The sequence below is a fragment of the Aethalodelphis obliquidens genome, unplaced genomic scaffold (genome assembly GCF_003676395.1).
Source record: "Aethalodelphis obliquidens isolate GAN/ISIS:26980383/991018 unplaced genomic scaffold, ASM367639v1 scaffold40, whole genome shotgun sequence".
In the NCBI taxonomy this organism is placed as follows: Eukaryota; Metazoa; Chordata; class Mammalia; order Artiodactyla; family Delphinidae; genus Aethalodelphis; species Aethalodelphis obliquidens.
This window is the reverse complement of record NW_020837984.1, coordinates 354,003-377,971: the sequence shown is the minus strand read 5'-3', so window position 1 is coordinate 377,971 and position 23,969 is coordinate 354,003. Positions and strand designations below refer to the sequence as shown.

The 23,969-nt window shown below is 39.1% G+C and overlaps 1 protein-coding gene and 1 pseudogene across 1 annotated transcript in view; both read left to right on the top strand.

Annotated features, from left to right (window-relative positions):
* Nucleotides 1–6,775: 6,775 nt before the first annotated feature.
* PSME4 (proteasome activator subunit 4) overlaps nt 6,776–23,969 on the top strand; it is a 100,027-nt gene continuing 82,833 nt past the window's right edge. The window contains exon 1 of the mRNA XM_027131671.1: nt 6,776–7,090. Coding sequence (XP_026987472.1) covers nt 6,849–7,090 — 242 coding nt within the window. The 5' untranslated portion in view covers nt 6,776–6,848. The remainder of the gene's footprint in view (nt 7,091–23,969) is intronic.
* On the top strand, nt 8,153–23,758 carry LOC113633669 (acyl carrier protein, mitochondrial pseudogene; annotated as a pseudogene).

The window sequence follows — 23,969 nt, the reverse complement described above, 5'->3', positions numbered from 1 at the left end:
AAGTTTAGAGCTGGAAGTGACCATAAAAACATAAGCCCCCAACCTCCAAAATTGACAGAACTACTGGATGAGGCATTGGACTTCTCACAGTCTATGGAAAGAAGTTTAAATTACTTTTTTCTAGAGATCTTAAGATGTAGAAAGACCACAGACGACATTTGGTTACAATTTTATCTGTTTACTTGTCTGTCACCCTACTAGACAGTGAACCCCTTAAGGACAAGTACTGCGTCATCCATCTTATGATCTCACACTTGGCACTTAGGAGGCACTCAATAAATATTTGTTGAATTAATGAATATATAATTCACTATGGAGAATTAGGGATCTGATATATTATCCCTCTTATGAGTGTGTAAATTTCAAAAGTGATTCTCCTTAGTACAAAGTAAAAGACTGAAAAGGGTAGCATTTCAAGTACCTGATAACATGTGAGTGTCTTGCTGGTATTCATATTATTCATGCAGACAATTCCATTCTCTGCCTATGAACAAGGCCTGTTCTATTTATACATATAAAAACTGAGGGTAGGTGGAAACAGTGTACATCCCCTTTGTTCATCAGTTATTATCTCTCCAATGACTCTATTGTTAATTTCTTCAACTACTGCTAAAAAATACATCTCTTTACTATATTTGATTATGAGGGAAGCTGTGACCTCCTACATTATTCACAGCTTGTCAAAAAGAGTGAGCTTCAGTTGTGTTGAAAAACCCCTTCTGCTTTGAAATATCAAATAGGTGTTTTACAAATAATAAAAAGTAAATTATTTTTTAATCATCATCAATCATTTTTACAGCTTGATGAATAAACATCATCAATGGCCACTTATGTGATATGAGGATTCTAAAAAAGCTCTTAATTACCCATAATCACTCCCTTTTGCTCCCATGATGTCTAATATTTTAGAGTTAGAAGTTTATTCCTTAAAGGTCTCCAGTTCCAGTAGCATGGCAGACTGAGTTAATGCAGAAACCCTTTTACACAGGAATGCTACATTAAACATGAAAGCAAGAGATAACCATAGATGAGCTCACACACAGAAAAGGAATATCTCCTAGAAACAAAGAGGAAAGGAAAGCCAGAGTGATAAGCGTGTTAGTTAATTCTGCATCAGCTTTGTGGTAGTGTTATTTGATCTGGAAACAGCAAGTAAATTGGGCTTTAATATCTACTCCAGGATAGAAGTTGAAACCCTGGACCTAAGGGAGTTGGAAGTATTGATAAAATATTGCATAAAAACACAACTCTCCATAGGTTGAATTCCCAGGCCTGTAACTTGCATAGGATAGAAATCCAAGTTTACACTAGCTGAAAAATGAACATAAATATTGGTTAGTACTATACCTATGATCTTTCTGTGGATCTGGTGCAAGCAAACAAAGACATTGCTCTGGGTCACATGGGATGCCCACAGGGAAAAAAAAGCCATGTGAACATGATCTCACAATATAAAAAGTTATAAAACACAATGATCCATCATGAACAAAAGTCAACAAACACACAGCACATTATTTGAAATAATAGAACATGATCGTCTAAAATAATTAAATAAGTATGTCTAAAATGATTAAAGAAGTCATTGGGACCGTAAAGAAAAATCTCAATGAAAAATAGAATAGGGATATTTGAAAAAAACTTAGTAGAACTTCCAAACTTAAAAACATAATCATTGGAATTAGAAGCTCAATGGACAAGTTAAACAGCAGATCAATACAAATGAACTAAGAATTCTAAGAATTAGAAATAGATATGGCGAAGTTATCTGGAATGAGGTAGAGAGACAAACACTTGCAAAATATCAAGAAATATCTAGACTAGAATGAGAAAGTACAACATATGTCTAATGGGAATTCTACAAGGAGAGAAGAGGAATAAAAAAAATTGTGAAAATAGTTGAAAATTTTGCATGACTGATGAATGATATGAATCTTCGATTTAAGAAACACAAATCCACTGCAAGATAAATAAAAACAAGCCTACACCTGGCTGCATTGTACTGAAATGGCAAAATGCCCAAGAAAGGGAAAAAGTGTAAAATAATCACAGAAAAATTCATTCCATTAGCTGTGATTTCCTTCTTATTAAAAATTGAGCTCTAAATATACTCCAGTTTAATTGGTGAAGTGGATACTACGGCTGGATGAGAAGGGTTTTTGGCTGAAAATTCAAAACTTAAAAATCATACAGGGGGGCTTCCCTGGTGGCGCAGTGGTTAAGAATCTGCCTGCCAGTGCAGGGGACATGGGTTCGAGCGCTGGTCCAGGAAGGTCCCACATGCCGCGGAGCAACTAAGCCCGTGCGCCACAACTACTGAACCTGCGCTCTAGAGCCTGCGAGCCACAACTACTGAAGCCTGTATGCCTAAAGCCCATGCTCCGCAACAAGAGAAGCCACCGCAATGAGAAGCCCACATACCGCAACGAAGAATAGGCCCCTGCCCCGCTCACGGCAACTAGAGAAAGCCCGCGCACAGCAACGAAGACCGAACGCGAACAAAAATAAATAAACAAATTTATTTTTTAAAAAATCATATAGGAACTAGGGAAAAAAATCCTCATTTCTCAGATCCAATATTCTTGTGATTTCAATAACTGCAGCACAACAGGAGTTTAGATATTTGATTATATTAGAGTCATTCTAATATAATTCAAATACTTCCAAATATTATGCTCTGACAACAGAGATTCATCTACTTGTCAATATACCTCCCTGCTCCCCCACCCCACCCTGCCCCCATCCCAAATACATCATATACAGAAAAAACTAAGGCAGAGGAAGGCACGAAACTAACAACCTGTCATTTTTGTTCACTGCTAGTAAGTGGTTTATCAAGTAGTGGGCCAATAAGTATATCAATGACATAAATATTTGATTGATAATTATCTCTGCCAATGCCTCCAGCTTGAGGAGAAACCTCTCTCTTCAGAACATTTTCCATGAAGGGCTACTGCACTTTCTGGGGCTTCCAAGAAAAGTGATTATAGGCTGTTTCCTAGAGGAGTCTGATAAGAAGTCAATGTCTCCCTCAGGGTCTGACCGAAAGCATACTGGGTTGTTATTCTTTGGCAGAGTATCCTGAGCACTAAGAGATTAAAAAAATGCTTGGGAGTTGGTCTGAGAAAATTAACCCCAGACTTTGGGTACTGTCTCTAATGATAAGTAGCCTAGGTCTTCCAGAGAAATTTAAGGTCTCCCACCTTTCTCCCCTGAAGAGGTATGAATAGTGTTTGCTATTAAACTTCATATAGAATAACAGAAAGAGACTTCATCCCTTTTGCTCCAACAATTCTTTCGATTTTTCCAGTTCGGACATCCATTCGCAGGGAAACTGAGATCACCTGGAACTGCTTTGAAATCTTAAATCTAAACATTCCTGTTGTTCCATATCCTTTGCTTAGGCTAATCCTTTCATGTTGTTCTTGTACCTCATCAGGATCGGAGTCCCCTGACCTCTCTACTCTCTATCGGCCCTCTTCTCTCTTCTTAGACTTCAACCAATTTAGATATTAACCATTCTCTTTCAAATACTCTCAACTCCACGATCTCTACTTGTTTAATGAGATAATGTAGATAAAGCACAGGCCGAGAGAAGTGCTCAAGAAATGGCAGCTAAAACCACTACCATCACTACCACTAACATACATAACATTCTCTTGCTTATTTGTCAGTCTATCATATCAGCCTGTACATCATACAGTCCTGGGCTGGTAAACATTACTGGAGAAAGTCACTAAGTTGTACAGACAGATGGTGGTAAATTCATGCTTCTGGCCTTAACTGCCAACCAATTCTGTTTCTCTAATCAGTTTTCTGAATTTTGAGACTATTCTAAACCTTCTCCAATCTCCTCAAATCTCCTAGCCACCATGTCCTCGCACCATTCTCATTTCCTTGCTTCACAGGAAAAGAAGAAACCAGGAGAAAGAACTTCAACTTCCAGGCACTTAATCTGCAAACCTTTGTGCTTTTTTTTTTTTTTTTGCGGTATGCGGGCCTCTCACTGTTGCGGCCTCTCCCGCTGCGGAGCACAGGCTCCGGACGCGCAGGCTCAGTGGCCATGGCTCATGGGCCCAGCCACTCCGCGTCATGTGGAACCTTCCCGGACCGGGTCACGAACCCGTGTCCCCTGCATCGGCAGGCGGACTCTCAACCACTGCGCCACCAGGGAAGCCCAAACCTTTGTGCTTTTGCATCTCTTCTCCCCTGCTTTCCTCCTCTGACAACGGAAGGAGAGTACGGTTTACTGCTAAGGGCCAATGACTCCATATTCTCTCCTACTCTGTCATCTTCATCCACGTATCTTCAACCTGTCTCTCCACTGGTGCCTTCTCATCAATATTTAAACATATCCCAGCTTCACACAACTACTGAAGCCCGTGCGCCTAGAGCCCATGCTCCACAACAAGAGAAGCCACCACAATGAGAAGCCCGTGCACCACATGAAGAGGAACCCCCACTCACCGCAACTACAGAAAGCCCGTGCACAGCAAAGACCCAAAACAGCCATAAATAAATAAATAAATAAATAACATATCCCACCTTCAAAAATTCCTCTTTTCATTTCAGCTAACATTTTTCTCTTGTTCTTCCCACTCAAACTATCAAAAAATGTTGTCCACCTTCGCTGTCTCTATTTATTTCCCACTCATCCTTTGTCACTGTAATCTGGTTTCCATCCCTACACTCCACTGAAACTGTTCTTATCTGCTTTATCAATAACTCCAATAAACCATTCTTAGGTCTTATCTCATTTGACCGCTCAGTCACCTTTGGTATAGCTAATCAATTCCTCCATCTGAAAACTCTTTTTTAAAAAGCCCACTTTTCTAGAACGCCTACCTCTCAGACTGCTTCTTGTGAGTATTCTTTGTGGTCTCTCTCTTTCTTTATCCATCCCTAAATATGGAGTTCTTTTAGAGTTTGGTTCAGGGCCCTATTCTTTTCATACAGTTAAACTAATTAAACAAGGAGGCCATTAGACTAAGGTGGCTCTAATGCTTTGGTGGCCTACTTAAGCAAACCAAAGTCTACGTGTGTAAATGCCTCAAGATTATGAAATCTAAACACTAAGGACAACCAATCACAAACAGCTAACTAGGCTTTAAGCTGTAGTCAATTAAATAATTTCCTTTCTTTGCTTCTGCACCTTCTTTAAGTCTTTCCCCTGCCTCCTATTGGTGCTCCTAACCACTTCTGGTTTGGTGCTGCCCAATTCCAATCAATTTTTGCTCAGATAAACTCTTAAAATTTTTAATATGCCTCCATTTATCTTTTAATGATACTCTATATCTCATTCCCTCCAATCCATCTATATGCTAATCCGTATCCATTTTTAGATGGCCCTCCTGATCCATACAAGAAAATATTTTCCCATCCCTTAGGCATTCTGCCTCCATAGCTGTTTCTGCTGTGTTCTCTCTCTGTTTCCCAAGCCAGAAATCTGACATCCTGACTTCTCTGTTTCACACTTCACATCCAATCAACTACCAAGCTCAGGCCATTCTTGCTGAAACAGCTCTCGAATCATTTCAACTGACATGCAGCCCACCATTATGTCACATCTCCTTAAGGGGTCTGCCAGTTTCCAATTCTGTCTGTTCTAATCCATTCTAATCCATTCTCCACACAAAGCCAGAGTGATTCTTCAGAAATGTAAATTATATCATGCCACTGCTATGCTTAATTTTTCCGCTTCCTGTTGCCTTTAAGATAAAGCTCTAAAAACTTCCTAGCATGTTCTTCTCAGTCTCAATTCTTCACTCCCCTCTCTGCAAGCAATCTTCAGTCATTATAAACTTTGAATTCCTAGAGTGCATGCTTGCAGCCTGAGCTCTCCCCCAGCTGAAATATACTTTCCCCTCTCTTGTTTTCCTAACAAAATTTGCACTCAATCCTTAAGCTCAACTTTATGCATCATTTCTAGGAAACTACCTGACACCCCTCCAGTTTGAAGTCCTCTTTAGGTGTTCCCAAAGCATCCTGTACTTATCTAGCAATTAAGAGCAGTATTGTCTTGTAATTGCTTATTCCCTAGTCAATAGCTCCATGTGGCTGTTAAGTCCAAGGAGGTCAGAAACCAGGTGCTCTTAAATTTTCCATCTCTAGGGCCTAAAAGGAGTGTCTGACAGACAGTAGTTCAATTAATATTTGTTGAATGAATTTGTTGAATCCCTTTCTTTGGAATGAGGGCGGCCAGGAGAATTCCAGAAAGACGGGGGCTTAAAGGGCACACAGTAAAAAATCTATCAGCAACAAGTGGGATGGACAGAGTACCTAGGTTTTTCCATGAACGTGGCATGGGGGACTACGTGGAGCGCCTGGTCCGAGGCCACGGCGACCACACGCTCCCGAGGGCAGACGCAGGTAGCGCGCGACGCCACGCGTGGAAGGACAATAGCTTGGAATTCGGCCTCGAGTTTCCGGTGGGACAGCCTCGAGCTCGACCCGTGGGACCTGGGGATGGGGGCTCCGACCCGGCCCACAGCAGGAAGGCGCTGCACCTACGGTCGCTGTCGCCGTCGCCGTCGCCGTCTCCTCCGACGTCGTCGCCCCGCCCCGCCCCGCCCCGGAAGTGACTTGAGGCTCGTCCGGAACCTCCGGGCCCGGCGGCTGCAGCGTCACCAGCCGAGCTGGTGCGGGGCGGGCGGAGCGGCCGCTGCAGCCGCCAACGAACCGGGAACCGCGCGGGGCAAGCAGCGCGCCGGCCAGGGGAGGGGGCCCAGCGATAGGGCCGAGGGCGACGACGACGCGGAGGAGGCGGAGCCCGGAGAGGGGTGGGGGCCGGGGAGGGTTAGGGTGGGAGGGGGTTGGGGGGGGTGGGCTGGGGGGGGGGGTGTCCTGGTCTCATGGAGCCGGCCGAAAGGGCGGGCGGCGGGGACCCCTTGGAGCCGGGCGGGCGCCCCGGTCCAGACCCGCGAGGCTTCGTCCCGCAGAAGGAGATCGTCTACAACAAGCTGCTGCCCTACGCCGAGCGGCTGGACGCCGAGTCCGACTTGCAGCTGGCCCAGATCAAAAGCAACCTGGGCCGGGCAGTGCAGCTCCAAGAGCTGTGGCCCGGGGGCCTCTTCTGGACCAGGAAACTCTCCACGTAAGTGTGCCGGGGCCTGCAGGATGGGCCGGAGGCAAAGGCTTGGGTGTGAAGGCGTCCGCGGGGGGTGGGGGGGAGGCTCTTTGTCCGCACCGGACCGCTGGACCCTCAACTCTGCCCCGGTTCGGGCGGATCGTTTCTGTGCAGTCATCCCAGGGTCGCGACCGAAGCCTGGGAAGCACTCAAGCTTCCTCCCTGCCACTTTCTTACGGGATCTCCCTGGTTCTCACCAGCCCTCTATGTCCTTCGCAGCTGCTTCTCCCCAAGGTTTCGGGTTGTTGTCTTCCGACATTCGGGGCCCGGGGGAGCGTGAGGGCACTGGACCCGCAGGGAAAGAGAGGAGCGGTCCCCCAGGGGTCCTCCTTGGACCTTTGCCGGTGGCGGGAGGGAGCAGAGAGGATTCGTCGTTGGGCGAACAACTCGACTTTTCCTGGTGTTGACTCCAGTTTTTTCTTACCTTACGGTCCCTGCCTCTTCCTATCCCTCAGTTCGCGTCTAGTAACTTTCTGAATGGGAAGGAGGCCGTAGGGAACTTCTAGGTTCTGCTTTTTTTTGGGCCTTCTCAGTCTTTGTGGGTTTGATTGAAAAGACTGTTTTAAAATCAGCCCTCAGCGCATTCTTGGGCTGTGTACTAGACGTTAATGTTGAGAATGTTGAGTCTTACAACCTCGGGAAAGTATGTTGCTCCTTTTATGACATTTCCTTTGGAAATGTGCCATACTAAGGAAAATAGAGAAGGAAGCTGTCAAGTTGTCCTGGGCGTTATTAGTATCGGGCTGGTGTTAATTTTTGAGCTGCTCAGATGAATATAGATTACCTAAATCAATCTCAGTTGTTCTATTCTTCTTTTGTTACCTTTTTTTTTTTTTTTTGGTATGAACTGGCTGCAAACTACAGTGCCACTGAAATTAGGGGAAACTGAGTACAGTTGGGGGAAAGGTTAGAGACGTATTTGCTAGATGGGCATCTTCACTGTGTCAGAAGAACTTTTTTAAAAGAGAATTTTGCTGTATCTTGTTTGGTTGGCTATACATAAAATCTGGTAACATTGTATGTTCTTGCATGTCGGTATGGGTGGCTGAACACACAAGACATAAATCACTTATCTAATGTTTACCCAAATCTGCTGAGTGAACTGGGTGATGACTCAGGGTTTTGTAATGCAGTCGTCTTTTCTACATTTCCTCACAGGATGATTCTTATCTGCCAATTATTAGGGAGCCTCTAACAAATTTCTCATCTCCAGTTGTCGCTGGTGGTAGCACTAATTACCTTTTTAATTAAAGAGCAAAACTCAAATGCTTAATTTGCCCTTTTCAAAGAGTGACCAAATTTATGTCAAGGTTAACAGCTCCCCTCTCGATTAGAGCTTGAAGAAGTTTGTGGTGTTAGGATCCATAGGAGACTTGGGAAAAAAGAAGTGCAACAGGGAGAAGAACCACTTTTGGTTAAAACAGAAGAATGTTTTATAAATTATTAAAATTCACAGTTTTTTCAGGTGAGCCTCCTCGGTTTTTATGTTACTTGGGCACAGTAAAAATAAAGTTACTTTGTCAGTTCCAGTAATTCCTCATTTTAATCACCGAGATCAGATTTTTCAGAAAATAACCTTTTTGGGGGACACAAACAGCTCCTTTTAGATGCACAGTGTATAAATAAACCAATGTGTGAATGCATATGTGGTTTGGATTTATTAATGGAGAATCTACACAGGCATAGTTAAGCACTGTTTTCTGACATTTTTATTGTAACTAAACTTGGCAAATTAACACCTGGAGGTTTATTTATTATTTTTGGCTTTTAGGTATAAGTATCTGTACCTAGAAAGGGCTAAAAATACAGTGGAGACAGTCCTTGGTGTTTAGGGCAATATTGCAGTTACACAGCTTTATAACCTACGAACGTCAAACCATTTATATCTAAGTAACCAGCAAGAAATGCTATCAGATAGAATTTTATTTTGGAACGGTGGTTAAATGCTGCAAGCTGATTCTTGGGATTACGCTATGAGACATTTTGAACTTGGTGGGACATGTTGTGATCTTGGGTGTATTTTTTCTCCTAAGTCATGCTAAGGTGACCTGTTTATAGTTGTGCTTGTTGTTTTTAAGCCTTGTGTGTGTTGCACAAGTTTACATCTAAATGATGCCAAAACATGTGATGATAGCTCTCAGTTACCTTAGTAGTGATAATACTTAGTGCTTTGTAGAAGAATGGAAAGTAGTAATGAAAATAAAATCTAATTTCTCCCACTAGCTCTGTGACTGTGGGCAAGTTACTTTAATCATGTGTTTCAGTATACTTGTGAGAGAAATGAGGGAGTTGGAGTAAATAATTCCTGAGAAACACTCCTGCTCTGGTATTTTATGATTTTATTTTTTATCCTGTAGAGCCTCAAATAAGCCAGTGTGTATCTTTCTCCAACGACTGTTTGATAAGTTTGTAAACTACTGGAAATAGTTGCACAGATCCAGTGCATTCCTAAAGAAGACCAGAGTGTAAATGCTGTTCAGAGACACTGGGACTGGATCCCCGACCAGAAGTATATACATCCCTAATCTGGGTGTCACAGGACTGGGTAGAGTTCTGGTTTAGGAGATACTCAAGAAACCACCCCCCCTTTTTTTTTTTAACTTTTTATCTCATTTTGATGGTTATACTTATCTTTTAATCTATCTCAAGACTTGCAGGTCTGTTTAGCAGATCTCTGTGAAGAAGGGTTATTTCTGTGTACTTTAAAAATTGGCCCTGTGATATAATACAAGCTCTCTTGTACAGAGAGCTTAAAGTATTAGTACTGCCTGTTGAAGTGAGATTTTGTGACATCATACGTCACGAAACTAGTTTTTAAGAAGCAAGGAAACAAATTAGAGAAGAGAGGCACAAACTAAATGGTCTTTGAAAAACAGCAGTTAAGGCAGCTCTTGGACCCTGAGTGAAAGGCATCTGTAAGTAACTGGTATGGCCTCTGTAGAGAATGAAAGGAGTTGAAGAAAGGTAATCTTGAAGCTCGCTTTTTCTCCCTTGTCCTTCTGGGCCTTTCATGAGAGGCAGTGAGGTCTAGTCAGAAGAAGTTTATCTGTACCTGGTGTTGCCACTCTTATCATCTTGGTCTTGCTTAACCTCTCTTAGCTTGAGAGTCCTCTTTTGGAGAGTGGGAGTGTAGACTACGTATGGTTTTTCAAACCTAAAACTTAGCAGCGAATTGTTTCATAAAAGCAAAATCTTAAACACAAAATTAGATCATTTCTTTCTTTTGTGTTTTTTTTTTTTAAAGCAGAATTTTGATTTTAGTGAAGTGTGTGAGTTTGGATTATTATGAAGCAAATTTAGATGCTTTGTTTCAGTGAAAATGTTATATTTTCTGCTGTGAATGAAATGATTGTATTATAATGTATAATGAAATGATTGTGTTATACTGAGGAATCATTTGCTAATGATTAATTTGCTAATTAAACTGTAGCTCCCTTGTTTAATTATTATTAAGAATATTACGTGGCCTTACTTGATAGGAATTGGATTAAACCACATAATGTATTTAATTAGATTATACAACCACTGGAAACTTGTTTAGTCAAAATATACATTATCAAATACACTAACCTCCTTTGTGGAGAGCAATATGTGACCACAGGAGCACCCAAATCCATATCATTTCTATGTTAGAGAAGAAAGAAGAAAATGCTAACCACTAAATCTCAGTGTTAATATTGTCTATTAACATGATGTACTTAATAGAGTAATATTTGAGTATTGAAATTGTGAAGTACACAATAAAGATAAGTTTTTTATTTGTAAAAGAACCTCAAAATCTTGACAAATTGCCACATTCATCAGTGAGAGCCAGTTGGAGAAAGTAGTAGAAAAGGTTTGTCTCTGTTATTTAAGTGGCCACACTCAAAACAGGACCCAAAATTTTGTAGGGAGAAAGTTGATTTTCCATAGGAAAAAACAAAATGCATGAATTGATTGATTTTGGAGAGACAAATTTTCTGATAAAGTTGTATAACAGCACAGTAAGTTATCTTTCACTCTTTTTTCTGTTTTTTTTTTTTTTAACTAACATACTAATTTTTAGAGTAGGTTTAGGTTCAGAGCAAAATTGAGCAAAAAGTACAAAGAGTTCTCATATACCCCCTGCCCCTACACATACACACGTTTGATTTTTCATAACAATGTCAAACATATATTTTTTTAAATATTTGAGGCTCTTCCCATTTTCCAGGGATGTCTCTTTCTCTTTCTTTTAAAACACCTTGTCAGTTTTCTCTTTACTAGTTAACTGGCTATTTCTGCCTGAGTCTCATTTGTCATTGACTATATGTGTGATTCTGATGTGAATAGTTTTCTAACTTTTTTTCTTTGCTTTAAATATTTTTTTATTATGGAAAATGTCAAACATATACAGGAGAGGAAAGAATAATATAATGAACCTGGGTGTACCCATCACCCATGTTCAACAGTTACCAACTCATGGCCAATTAGGTGTCTCCTACCACCACCCCCTTCAACCATTTTTTTTTGAAGCATATTCTTCATTCATAAATATTTCCAGTATATATCTTTAAGGGAAAAGGAATTAAACAAAAAGTCAATACCAATATCATTATCAAACCTAAAAGAGTAACACTTACTTTGATCAACCTCATGAAGTTGGCTTCTTTGCAGAATTTGTAATTTTACTCCTGAGTTTCCATTTCATTTGCATTGTTTTGTCTGAGGTTCACTATAAACAGACCTCATGGGCAGAGATAAAAGAAATAGCTCATTAATGAATATTTTCATATTATGACATCTTTTTCTTCCCCTCTTAACTTTGGAAACATAGAATCAATCCTGGGATAACGAGGACTCCCTTGAATTATCTCTATTTTAAAAATGAAGACACTGAGGTTCATAGGTTAATACATAGCTTGATGCAAAGTAGTAGAGACAGGAGTCTTCTTTGAACAAATTATTTTGTGAGTGCCTTGTATGGGATGGGCACTGTTTGTGTCACTTGGGATATGTCAGTGAAAGAATTCCGCCCTCCAGGGAAGTTCCAGCGTGTTCTTTTTCTCTTAGTGCACATTTTTGTTCATTTAGGACAGAGCAAGCAAGACGTAACTCCATCAAGAAATTTGGGGGAAGGAAATATGAATGCTAAGCACATTACTTAAAAAAAATTCTCAATCTGACTGGTGTGTTCTAATGCCATAGATTGAGGCACCGAGAAAGGCAGTTAGAAAACAGTAAAACAGTACCATGTGTTTTTCTTTTGAGATCTGAATGTATTACTTAAAAACAATTTCTTGATGAAGTGTTTATAAAATCAAATTGTCTTTGAAGTGTGTGTTCTTAATTGAAGTGAAACAGAGGCAAATCACTAATGTTTTTTAAGGGACCTTTATTAGTAAATAAGTACACAACTTCTAAACCAGTTGCTCTCATTGTAGAACCTGGGAGTTATCTTTATTTATCTATTAAGTGAGACTCATTTCTAGTGAATCTCCCTCCCCACCTCCCACATTTTTTAATATAAAATTCAAATATGTGTTTCCTCTAACGTTTGTAGAGAATTTAGACCAACATCTCATTTGTACTGTGTGAAAAGCAAGCTGAGACATTGTAATAAAAGCAACAGCAAGCAAAAAAACAACAAAAATCCTCTGTATTCATTGATACTGGCCACTGGAATGTTAAAAGCAGCACATACTATAAATATTCCCCTTTGGAATCCTGAAGTTGCCTACTTCCATATTCGGCCCTTGCTTAGCATTTCTTCCCTTTTAGTGCACTTTCTTGATCCCTTATTCATGCTTTTGTATTCTTTGTGTACCTATCTTCTCTCTACTGTGAGCTTTCTTGGGGTCAGAGTCTTCCATATTTACTTCTCCTTCCCTGCACCCACAGCATTTAGTGCAGCAGTATATACATTCATAGGTACTCAGTAATATTAGAATTAACTTTTTTGTTCCTTGTAAACTAAAGCATTATGCAGTTTTTGATGAATTGTTACTTTTACAGTCAAAATGGAGAAAACGAATTTGGGGTGAGATCTGTTTTAATACTGGGTTCAAAAGAAAGTGTATATTTAACCAAAGAAGAGGGAAGGAGCAACTTGGTTGAGGAAGAGAATGGTGTGTTTCATAACCCAAAGAGAGAGGGTATGGGGAGTGGGGTTTAACAAAGTTAATTAGGGAAAAGAGCAGATTATTTGGGTTGCATCAGGGAGTTTGAAATTTTCATTTAAAAATAAATCTGTCATTGTTATTTTTAAATATTTAGTGTTTAAAAATGTAGAGTATCATTACTACAATTTTCTGATAGACGAACCATAAAATTTTGGTAGTGGTCATTACCTTTTTATGCTAATTTGGCTTTATTCATAGCACCCAGACCCTAAATTTTAGAGTTAAAAAATATAATAAAGGCTTTTTCCCTTTCTAAGAAAAAACTTAACACCATTGCAGCTGTGAAATGAGTTTGAGAGTAGTATTTTAGTTCAAGTAAGTTGGAGGTTGCTTAAAATATTATTAAAAATGCTTTATAATCTTTTTTTCCAACACATAGACTTTTTTAATTTATTTTTTTATACAGCAGGTTGTTATTAGTTATCCATTTTATACACAACAGTGTATACATGTCAATCCCAATCGCCCAATTCATCACACCCCCACCCCCACCCCCCCGGCCACTTCTCCCCCCTTGGTGTCCATATGTTTATTCTCTACGTCTGTGTCTCTACTTCTGCCCTGCAAACCAGTACATCTGTACCATTTTTCTAGGTTCCACATATATGCGTTAATATACGCTATTTGTTTTTCCCTTTCTGACTTACTTCACTCCGTATGACAGTCTCTAGATCCATCCACATCTCTACAAATGACCCAATTTCGTTCCTTTTTATGGCTGAGTAATATTCCATTGTATATATGTACCACATCTTCTTTATCCATTCGTCTATCGATGGGCATTTAGGTTGCTTCCATGACTTGGCTATTGTAAATAGTGCTGCAAAGAACATTGGGGTGCATGTGTCTTTTTGAATTATGGTTTTCTCTGGGTATATGCCCAGTAGTGGGATTGCTGGGTCATATGGTAATTCTATTTTTACTTTTTTAAGGAACCTCCATACTATACTCCATAGTGGCTGTATCAATTTACATTCCCACCAACAGTGCAAGAGGGTTCCCTTTTCTCCACACCCTCTCCAGCATTTGTTGTTTGTAGATTTTCTGACAATGCCCATCCTAACTGGTGTGAGGTGATACCTCATTGTAGTTTTGATTTGTATTTCTGTAATAATTAGTGACGTTGACCAGCTTTTCATGTGCTTCTTGGCCATCTGTATGTCTGCTTTGGAGAAATGTCTATTTAGGTCTTGTGCCCATTTTTTGATTGGGTTGTTTGTTTTTTTAATATTGAGCTGCATGAGCTGTTTATATATTTTAGAGATTAATCCTTTTTCCATTGCTTCGTTTGCAAATATTTTCTCCCATTCTAAGGGTTGTCTTTTCATCTTGTTTGTAGTTTCCTTTGCTTTGCAAAAGCTTTTAAGTTTCATTATGTCCCATTTGTTTATTATTGTTTTTATTTCCATTACTCTAGGAGGTGAGTCAAAAAAGATCTTGCTGTGATTTATGTCAAAAAGTGTTCTTCCTGTGTTTTCCTCTAAGAGTTTTATAGTGTCCAGTCTTACATTTAGGTCTCTAATCCATTTTGAGTTTATTTTTGTGTATGGGGCTAGGGAGTGTTCTAATTTCATTCTTTTACATGTAGCTGTCCAGTTTTCCCAGCACTGCTTATTGAAGAGACTTTCTTTCCTCCATTGTATATCCTTGCCTCCTTTGTCATAGATTAGTTGACCTTAGGTGCGTGGGTTTATCTCTGGGCTTTCTGTCCTGTTCCATTGATTTATATTTCTGTTTTTGTGCCACTACCATAGTGTCTTGATTACTGTAGCTTTGTAGTATAGTCTGAAGTCAGGGAGCCTGATTCCTCCAGCTCTGTTTTTCTTTCTCAAGATTGCTTTGGCTATTCGGAGTCTTTTGTGTTTCCATACGAATTGTCAAATTTTTTGTTCTAGTTCTGTGAAAAATGCCATTGGTAGTTTGATAGGGATTGCACTGAATCTGTAGATTGCTTTGGGTAGTATAGTCATTTTCACAATATTGATTCTTCCAATCCAAGAAAGTGGTATATCTTTCCATCTGTTTGTGTCCCCTTTGATTTCATTCATCAGTGTCTTATAGTTTTCTGCATACAGGTCTTTTGTCTCCCTTGGTAGGTTTCTTTCAGATTTTTCATCATTAGTGTATAGGAATGCAAGAGATTTCTGTGCATTAATTTTGTATCCTGCAAGTTTACCACATTCAAAGATTAGCTCTAGTAGTTTCCTGGTGGCATCTTTAGGATTCTCTATGTATAGTATTATGTCATCTGCAAACAGTGACAGTTTTACTTCTTCTTTTCCAATTTGTATTCCTTTTATTTCTTTTTCTTCTCTGATTGCCGTGGCTAGGACTTCCAAAACTATGTTGAATGATAGTGGCGAGAGTGGACATCCTTGTCTTGCTCCTGATCTTAGAGGAAATGCTTCCAGTTTTTCATCATTGAGAATGATGTTTGCTGTGGGTTTGTCGTATATGGCCTTTATTATGTTGAGGTAGTTTCCCTCTATGCCCACTTTCTGGAGAGTTTTTATCATAAATGGGTGTTGAATTTTGTCAAAAGCTTTTTTGCATCTATTGAGATGATCACATGGCTTTTATTCTTCGATTTGTTAATATGGTGTATCGCATTGATTGATTTGCATATATTGAAGAATCCTTGCATCCCTGGGATAAATCCCACTTGATCATGGTGTATGATCCTTTTCATGTGTTGTTGGATTCTGTTTGCTAGTATTTCATTGAGGATTTTTGCATCTATATTCATCAGTGATATTGGTCTGTAATTTTCTTTTTTTGTAGTATCTTTGTCTGGTTTTTGGTATCAGTGTGATGGTGGCCTCATAGAATGAATTTGGAAGTGTTCCTTCCTCTGCAATTTTTGGAAGAGTTTGAGAAGGATGGGTGTTAGCTCTTCTCTAAGTGTTTGATAGAATTCACCTGTGAAGCAATCTGGTCCTGGATTTTTGTGTGTTGGAAGATTTTTAATCACAGTTTCAATTTCATTACTTGTGATTGGTCTGTTCATATTTTCTATTTCTTCCTGGTTCAGTCTTGGAAGGTTTTACCTTTCTAAGAATTTGTCCATTTCTTCCAGGTTGTCCATTTTATTGGCATAGAGTTGCTTGTAGTAGTCTCTTAGGATGCTTTGTATTTCTGTGGTGTTTGTTGTAACTTCTCCTTTTTCATTTCTAATTTTATTTATTTATGTCCCCTCCCTCTTGATGAGTCTGGCTGATGGTTTATCAATTTTTTTTATCTTCTCAAAGAACCAGCTTTTAGTTTTATTGATCTTTGCTGTTGTTTCCTTTGTTTCTATTTCAAAATATGCTTTATAATCTTCTAATGGTAGGCAGTCTAAATAGAATGTGTTAGTAATCTTTGGACTGTTAAGTGTGGGTGTTTCATTTCATTTTCTGACGATTTTTTTTAATTTAATTTATTTTTTATACAGCAGGTCTTTATTAGTTATCCATTTTATACATATTAATGTATATATGTCAATCCCAATCTCCCAATTCAACCCAACCCCCCCCACCCCCCCGCCACTTTCCGCCCTTGGTGTCCATACGTTTGTTCTCTACATCTGTGTCTCTTATTTCTGCCCTCCAAAGCGGTTCATCTGTACCATTTTTCTAGGTTCCACGTATATGCATTAATATACGATATTTGTTTTTCTTTCTGACTTCACACTGTATGAAAGTCTGTGGATCCATCCACGTCTCTACAAATGACCCAATTTCGTTCCTTTTTATGGCTGAGTAATATTCCATTGTATATATGTACCACATCTTCTTTATCCATTCATCTGTCAATGCTGACAATTTTCTTTTTTCCTTTTTCATTTATTTTTTTAAATTGAAGAATAGTTGATGTATGATATATGTTCAGGTGTACAAGATAATGATTCACAATTTTTAAAGGTTGTGCTCCATTTATAGTTATTATAAAATGTTGGCTATATTCCCTGTGTTGTTCAATATGTCCTTGTAGCCTACTTTATAAATAATAGTTGTGCCTGTTAATCTCCTCCTACCTGTATGTTGCCCTTCCCCCTTCCCTTTCCCCACTGGTAACCACTACTTTGTTCTCTATATGACAGTTTTCTTTTTTAAGCCAAGGATGAAGTAGAAGCTTTTAGAGCAAGAAATTTTATGAATGCATGTGAGTACTTATATTTTGGACAGATTCCTGAAGAGCTTAGTTGGCATAGCTTGTGTTCTAAGGGAAGGTAGGTTATTTCCAGAGATCCTGGTTAATAAAATGTTGTCAAATTTCTGTCAACATATAACAAACAGAGGTCCCTAATTTGTGAATGGCAGGAGAAAAGTTGGTATTTAACAGTTTGGTAATGCTTTAGAAGTGTGATTTAGGGACTTTGCTGGCAATCCAGTGGTTAAGACTTCACCTCCAATGCACGGGGTACAGTTTTGCTCCTTGGAGGGGGAGCTAAGATCCTATATGCCTTGCAGCCAGAAAACCAAAATATAATAAAACAAGCAATATTGTAACAAATTCAATAAAGACTTAAAAAAAAAGTGTGATTTAAAAAAAAAAGCACTCAAAATTTAACCGACAAATATCCAAGACCTTTTCACTTTGTGTTTTGTTTGTTTTTGTTTGTCTGGAGTGTCTCATAATATTTTATCTGTATGTTCATTTATAAGTGTTTATAGAGAATTTTCCAAGTTTTCAGTTATGACCAAAGTGTTGTGAAATCAGTTTAGTAGGTCTTGACCAGTTTGGGTGTGGTTTTGTTTGGTTTGATTTGTTGAATGAGACTAACATTATTAGAGTGAATTTGGAAGTAATAAGGGTGAACGATCATGACCTTTGTTTCAGTTATACATATGTGTTTGTGTATAGTGTATTATGTATTTATTACTGTGGGTTGTGGCCAAAAAAATTTGAAAGCTACTGATTTTACAGGTTTCTTTCAGTACTACAGATATATAATCCACATCTACTTATTGAGCTATAAAGATGCAAGAGATGGAAACAAAAAGTTGCAACAGTTTAAAAATATCAGTAACCAGAGGGATTTTACAAGAGAGCATTCATAGATTGTTAAATGAGTGGTATAGATACTACCTACCATTTGTTGAGGGCTCAGAATGTGCCAGCACTATGCGAAGGGCTTTATATTCATTATTTCATTTGATTTTCACAAACATTTAACTGTAGGTACGTTTATTATCCCAATTTTACCATTGAAGAAATGAGTCTTAGTGAGGTTATGTAACAGCCTATTTCCCTGCTGAACACAGGGGCTGTTGCTCTTAACCATGTGTCCAAAATGAGGAAAGCTCCTTGGGCTGTGTTGCCTGGGAAGACTACCAGTGAAGGAGAAACGGCAGCTGAGCTTTGAGATAGGATTTGGTTAGGTACGGAGGAATTTGGAGAAAGCCATTTAATGTGTGGGAACAGAGATGGAGCAAATTGAGCACAAGTGTTAAAAGTCTCTACTCAGACTTTAACTTATTGAAATAATCAGTTGTCTGTCTCCGTTTCTAGGCTGCATGCTCTAGGGCCATTTGTTACTTATTTTATGTTTCCATTGCCTGTTGCCATGTCTGGCCCTTAATTGATACTCAGTGAAGCATTTCAAGAAATGAATGCCCCTTATCCATGCCTCAGCAGAGAAGCAAGTGGGAAAAGAACAGAGGCATCATTAGGTGTTAATATTGAATGACTTTATTACTCTAGAAATTGTCCTGTCAATTTTAGTAAGTCATAAAGGATATAACTGACATAGAATATGCTGGAACTCTTGTGTTGTTCAGCCTGTGGTGGATGGGGGTAAAGAGAAGCATAGACCTCAGATCTCTGTGTTTAGTGCCTTCCATCAGAAGTAACTACACTTGGTAAAGATGATACATCTGGTTTTCAGTGTTTTGGAAACCTCTCAATGTTTTAAAGTCAATTTGTTTAATTTGGTCAAATATTTATTGTTAGTTTGGAGAGTTTTGTTTTGTTTTGTTTTTTAAATAGAACTAGCCCTGATGAGCTGTTTGTAATTACTTACATCACTGTATTTCTCAAGGTATACTTATACATTCAATCAGTTGAGAAAATGTTTCTCAGTGTTCACCTTGTTTCATCTCTGGTTAGAGCCAAAGGTTAAATAGGTACAGAGGCATGGTCCCTGCCACCATGTAGATTTCAGTCACCTAAAGAAATAGAATAATGTATTACATACATAACTATAGTATGAGATAGAATGTGAAAAATACTCAAGTTTGGTATGAGCTATAAGGGGCAGAGAGGACAAAGATAGCACTTTTGATTGGGACATCAAGAGTATTTTCCTCTCAGGCAGGCAAAAATACCATTCCAATTCCATTTTATACTCAGTGCTTCAGGATGAGATTAATTTCTGTAATGAATTTTAACATAAGTCTTATTTTCTGTTTTTTATATTCCCCACCAATATGTCAAACAATTTGAGCTAGGAATTCATTGTTCAGTATGCTTGTACACTTGTGTAAACATGTAAATACAAAGATACCTACTAAATATTATTTGTAATTTTAAAAAATAACAGGAATAACATAAATGCCTAAAAAGAGAAGATTGAGGAAATCATTATTTTTATAATGGAATATTAGATAGCTATTAAAAAGAATATGGCCAATCCATATTTATAGGCATTGAACAGTGTCTTGACTTTTCTATTAAGTGAAAAAACTAAGTGGTAAATAATATCTATAGTATCGTTGAATTTATGGGGTTTTTTTCTTTTTTTTTAAAAGAAGATGTTGGGGGTAGGAGTTAATTAATTAATTTATTTTTGCTGTGTTGAGTTTTCATTTCTGTGCGAGGGCTTTCTCTAGTTGTGCCAAGTGGGGGCCACTCTTCATCGCGGTGCATGGGCCTCTCACTATCGCGGCCTCTCTTGTTGCGGAGCACAGGCTCCAGATGCGCAGGCTCAGTACTTGTGGCTCACGGGCCTAGTTGCTCCGCGGCATGTGGGATCCTCCCAGACCAGGGCTCGAACCCGTGTCCCCTGCATTAGCAGGCAGATTCTCAACCACTGCGCCACCAGGGAAGCCCCGCATTTATGTTTTTATAAAGTATATACATATGTACATTTGTATATAAATAAAGTCTAGAAGGATACTATACAGGCTGTTAACCGTTGTAGACAACAGTTTCAAATTTGTATGCTTGGTGTACTGTTTGAACCATTTAAATAAGTATATATTGCTTTCCTGATAAAATAATAATAATCTCCCCCCCAATAATATTTTCCTCTCAAGTCTCAAGGATGCAACTTATAGTTGGTTTAAAAAAAATAAAAAAGAAAATGTATAGGTTTATGGGACCATCCACAGATTTCCAGCATGGCTAGATACAGATACTGAAGGAACATTGTCTTATTATCCATCACTTAACTCATTGTTTATCCTCTGGGTTGACCATTTTTTTAAATATTTTTTTAAAGGCAAATATCTTAAGGTGTATTTAGCCTCATATGTAATTAAAGAACATAAATTGAAACAGACTGTATTAGTATTATATTTTTAATGATTTTAACAGAGTTTAAAAAGCATATATTGTGCTCTAGTCAGTCTGCTAAGGTGCAGTGGTTCTCAAACATAGTGAGACATCTGGGAAAGTTATAAAAAACAACTGGTACGTGGAAGCCCATTCTAGAACAATTAAATCAGAATGTCTTTCATGCACATTCATCAATTATCCATCACCATAGCCTTGTGAGAAAACCCAGGTTTTACAAATGCCTGGGAGGTTAAATGACTTGCCCAAGGGACTGACATAGAGCAGTTTGAATTCTCAGCAAACTTGTAGAACCATGCTGTTCCTGCTTGCTTGGCTACTGTGTTGAAATCCATAAATATTCTGTCTATCCAGAGTTGATTATAATGTTGGGAATTGCAAAACAAGTTAGCATGGAAACATAAGACATCCTCCACTTTATATAACACCTTTGTTCCCATTGTTCTAACCAGCAGCCATGTTTGTTTGTTTGTTGTTGTTTTGGCCCCACTGTGCGGCAAGTGGGATCTTAGTTCCCCGACCAGGGATCCAACCCCCGCATATTGGAAGGGCGGAGTCTTAACCACTGGACCGCCAGGGAAATCCCATTGTGATGGTCTATCCCCTTTTTTCATCCTCAGTTTGACTTTTTAGAGGGGAAATAGAACAAGCAGTGTTCTTTTGGCTGTGTCTTCTTGTCACAGAAGTTTGCTGTTCTCTCTGTGTTCCTCTACCTAGAGCTGTTTTTTGTGCCTCTTGCCGCCTCTTTCCCCAAATGCTCAGATTATCTTAACCTTGAGTTTCCTATTCAGAGTCATGATACCTCTCTATTCTTTCAAGATTCGGTTCAATAATCACTTAGGTATGATGAAACTTTGGTTAAAAAAAAAAATCACAAAACTCTGATAAAACTGCATTTATTCCCCTCCTTCAGTATATTACCTAGTTTTCTGAGTACATGTCTCCTCACATCTGATTGTGAGTTCTCAGCCTAAAGGAACTATTTGGATCATACTCTTGTGCTGTACATGTCATTTGCTCTAGAAATGCTTTTTGAATCAATAGGTAATTGAGTGAAAAGAGGAGAGGTGGGCTTATGAGAAAACCCTGCATTTAATCTGTTCACTTACTGTTTCTAGCAGTGAGAAGCTGTATTGGCATTTTTTTTTTTTAATTAAAAAAACTTTTTTTGGCTGCGTTGGGTCTTTGTTGCTGCGTGCGGGCTTTCTCTAGTTGCGGCGAGCGGGGGCTACTCTTCGTTGTGGTGCTCGGGCTTCTCATTGCGGTGGCTTCTCTTCTGGAGCACTAGGCGTGTGGGCTTCAGTAGTTGTGGCACTCAGGCTCAGTAGTTGTGGCTTGCAGGCTCTAGAGCTTAGGCTCTGTAGTTGTGATGCACAGGCTTTGTTACTCTGCGGCATGTGGGATCCTCGTGGACCAGGGCTGGAACCCGTGTCCCCTGAATTGGCAGGCGGATTCTTAACCACTGCGCCACCAGGGAAATCCCCATATGCATGCTTTTAAATGATTTGGTTTCTTTTTATTATACTTGTTTAATATTTTCTAATTTACATTTTATTATAATCAGACTACTTGGCTAGTATAATATTCACATGTTAGAATTAAGTAAGGTTTTCTTTGTGGCCTATTTTACAACCAGTTTTTATAGGTGTCCCACAAAAAATTCAAAAGAGGGCATAGTTTCTGTAAGCTCACAATTTTTATTTGTATCTTCTAAAGTCAGCTTTATTAATTACATAATTCTAATTACCTTTAGTGGAAGTCAGATTGAAGTGGTAAAGACACAGTAATTGATTTTGTTGCTGCTATACAGGACATAAAGTTTCATTTTCTTTTTCAAGACTATATAATAGTATTGTATAATTTTATCAGGAGATGCGTAATCCCTGATTTTCTCTTTTTGTGATGTTAGTAACTGTCCTACATCTGTTAGATATTGCAAAATGGTGATACCTTTTATTCTTCATGAACTTAGTGAATTTAAACATACATTGTAGTTAATTATCGTGATTCATGGTTTCATTTTTGGCTGGTGAGACCTATACAACTTGACTCCTATGCTCTTTATTTTTTATTTTTTTTGGCCACTGCACAGCTTGTGGAATCTTAGTTCCCCCACCAGGAATTGAACCCGGGTCACAGCAGTGAAAGCACCAGAGTCCTAGCCACTGCATTGCCAGGGGATCCCTTCTGTGCTCTTTTAAGTAGGAGTTTAGTAGATTTTTAAATTAAGATAATAGTAGAAATGCAGAAATATTGATTACTTGATTTTAAACATACAACAGAGGTTGATATGAAACGTTTTTACATGTTAATTTTAATTATAATAAATTATGCCTGTTTACTTTAGAAGAGTTTGAATGAACAGAGGTATATAGAAGAACATGAAGTAGTTTGACCATCAAGAGGTAACACTTTAGCGCCGTGCATCCTGGGTCGGCGTAGCCATTGCGGCTCGTGTCCTTTGCGCCTGTGTCCTTCGACTGCCTGCGGCCTTCGCGCCGCTGCCCAGGCTCCCCACGCTGGCCGCGGCCCTGCCGCTCAGCACCACCCTGTTCCCCTCGGGGGCCCGGACAAGGCCTGGGGCTCCGCAGCCGGCCTTTGTACTTGCACAGGTTCCAGGTGAAGTTACACAGCTGTGCCACCAGTATAGGGACGCACCCCCTTTGACATTAGAGGGAATCAAGGACCATGTTCTTTAGGTCTTGAAACTCTATGACAAGACTGACCCAGAAAAGCTCTTAGTAAATTCCCATTTTATGAAGGACCTCGGCTTAGACAGTTTGGACCAAGTGGAGATTATCATGACCATGGAAGACGAATTTGGGTTTGAAATTCCTGATCTAGATGTGGGGAAGTTAATGTGCTCACAAGAAATTGTAGATTACATTGCAGATAAGGAGGAGGTATATGAATAAAATATCAGACCCTTTTTCTTCACTGAGAGAAGACTCAGAAGATGCTGGCGAATGTCTGAAAGTGAGAATGCATTTCTGCATCATTGCTGACTGACAGAGTAACTCTGTTTAGACTTGTACTTAAATTATCTTGTGTTTTTTTGCTCTTTGAAAATAAATCTGTAAAACCAAAAACATAGAAAAAAGGTAACACTTTATAGTGTTTATTTTTATTTATTTTTTGCGGTACGCGGGCCTCTCACTGTTGTGGCCTCTCCTGTTGCGGAGCACAGGCTCCGGACGCACAGGCTCAGC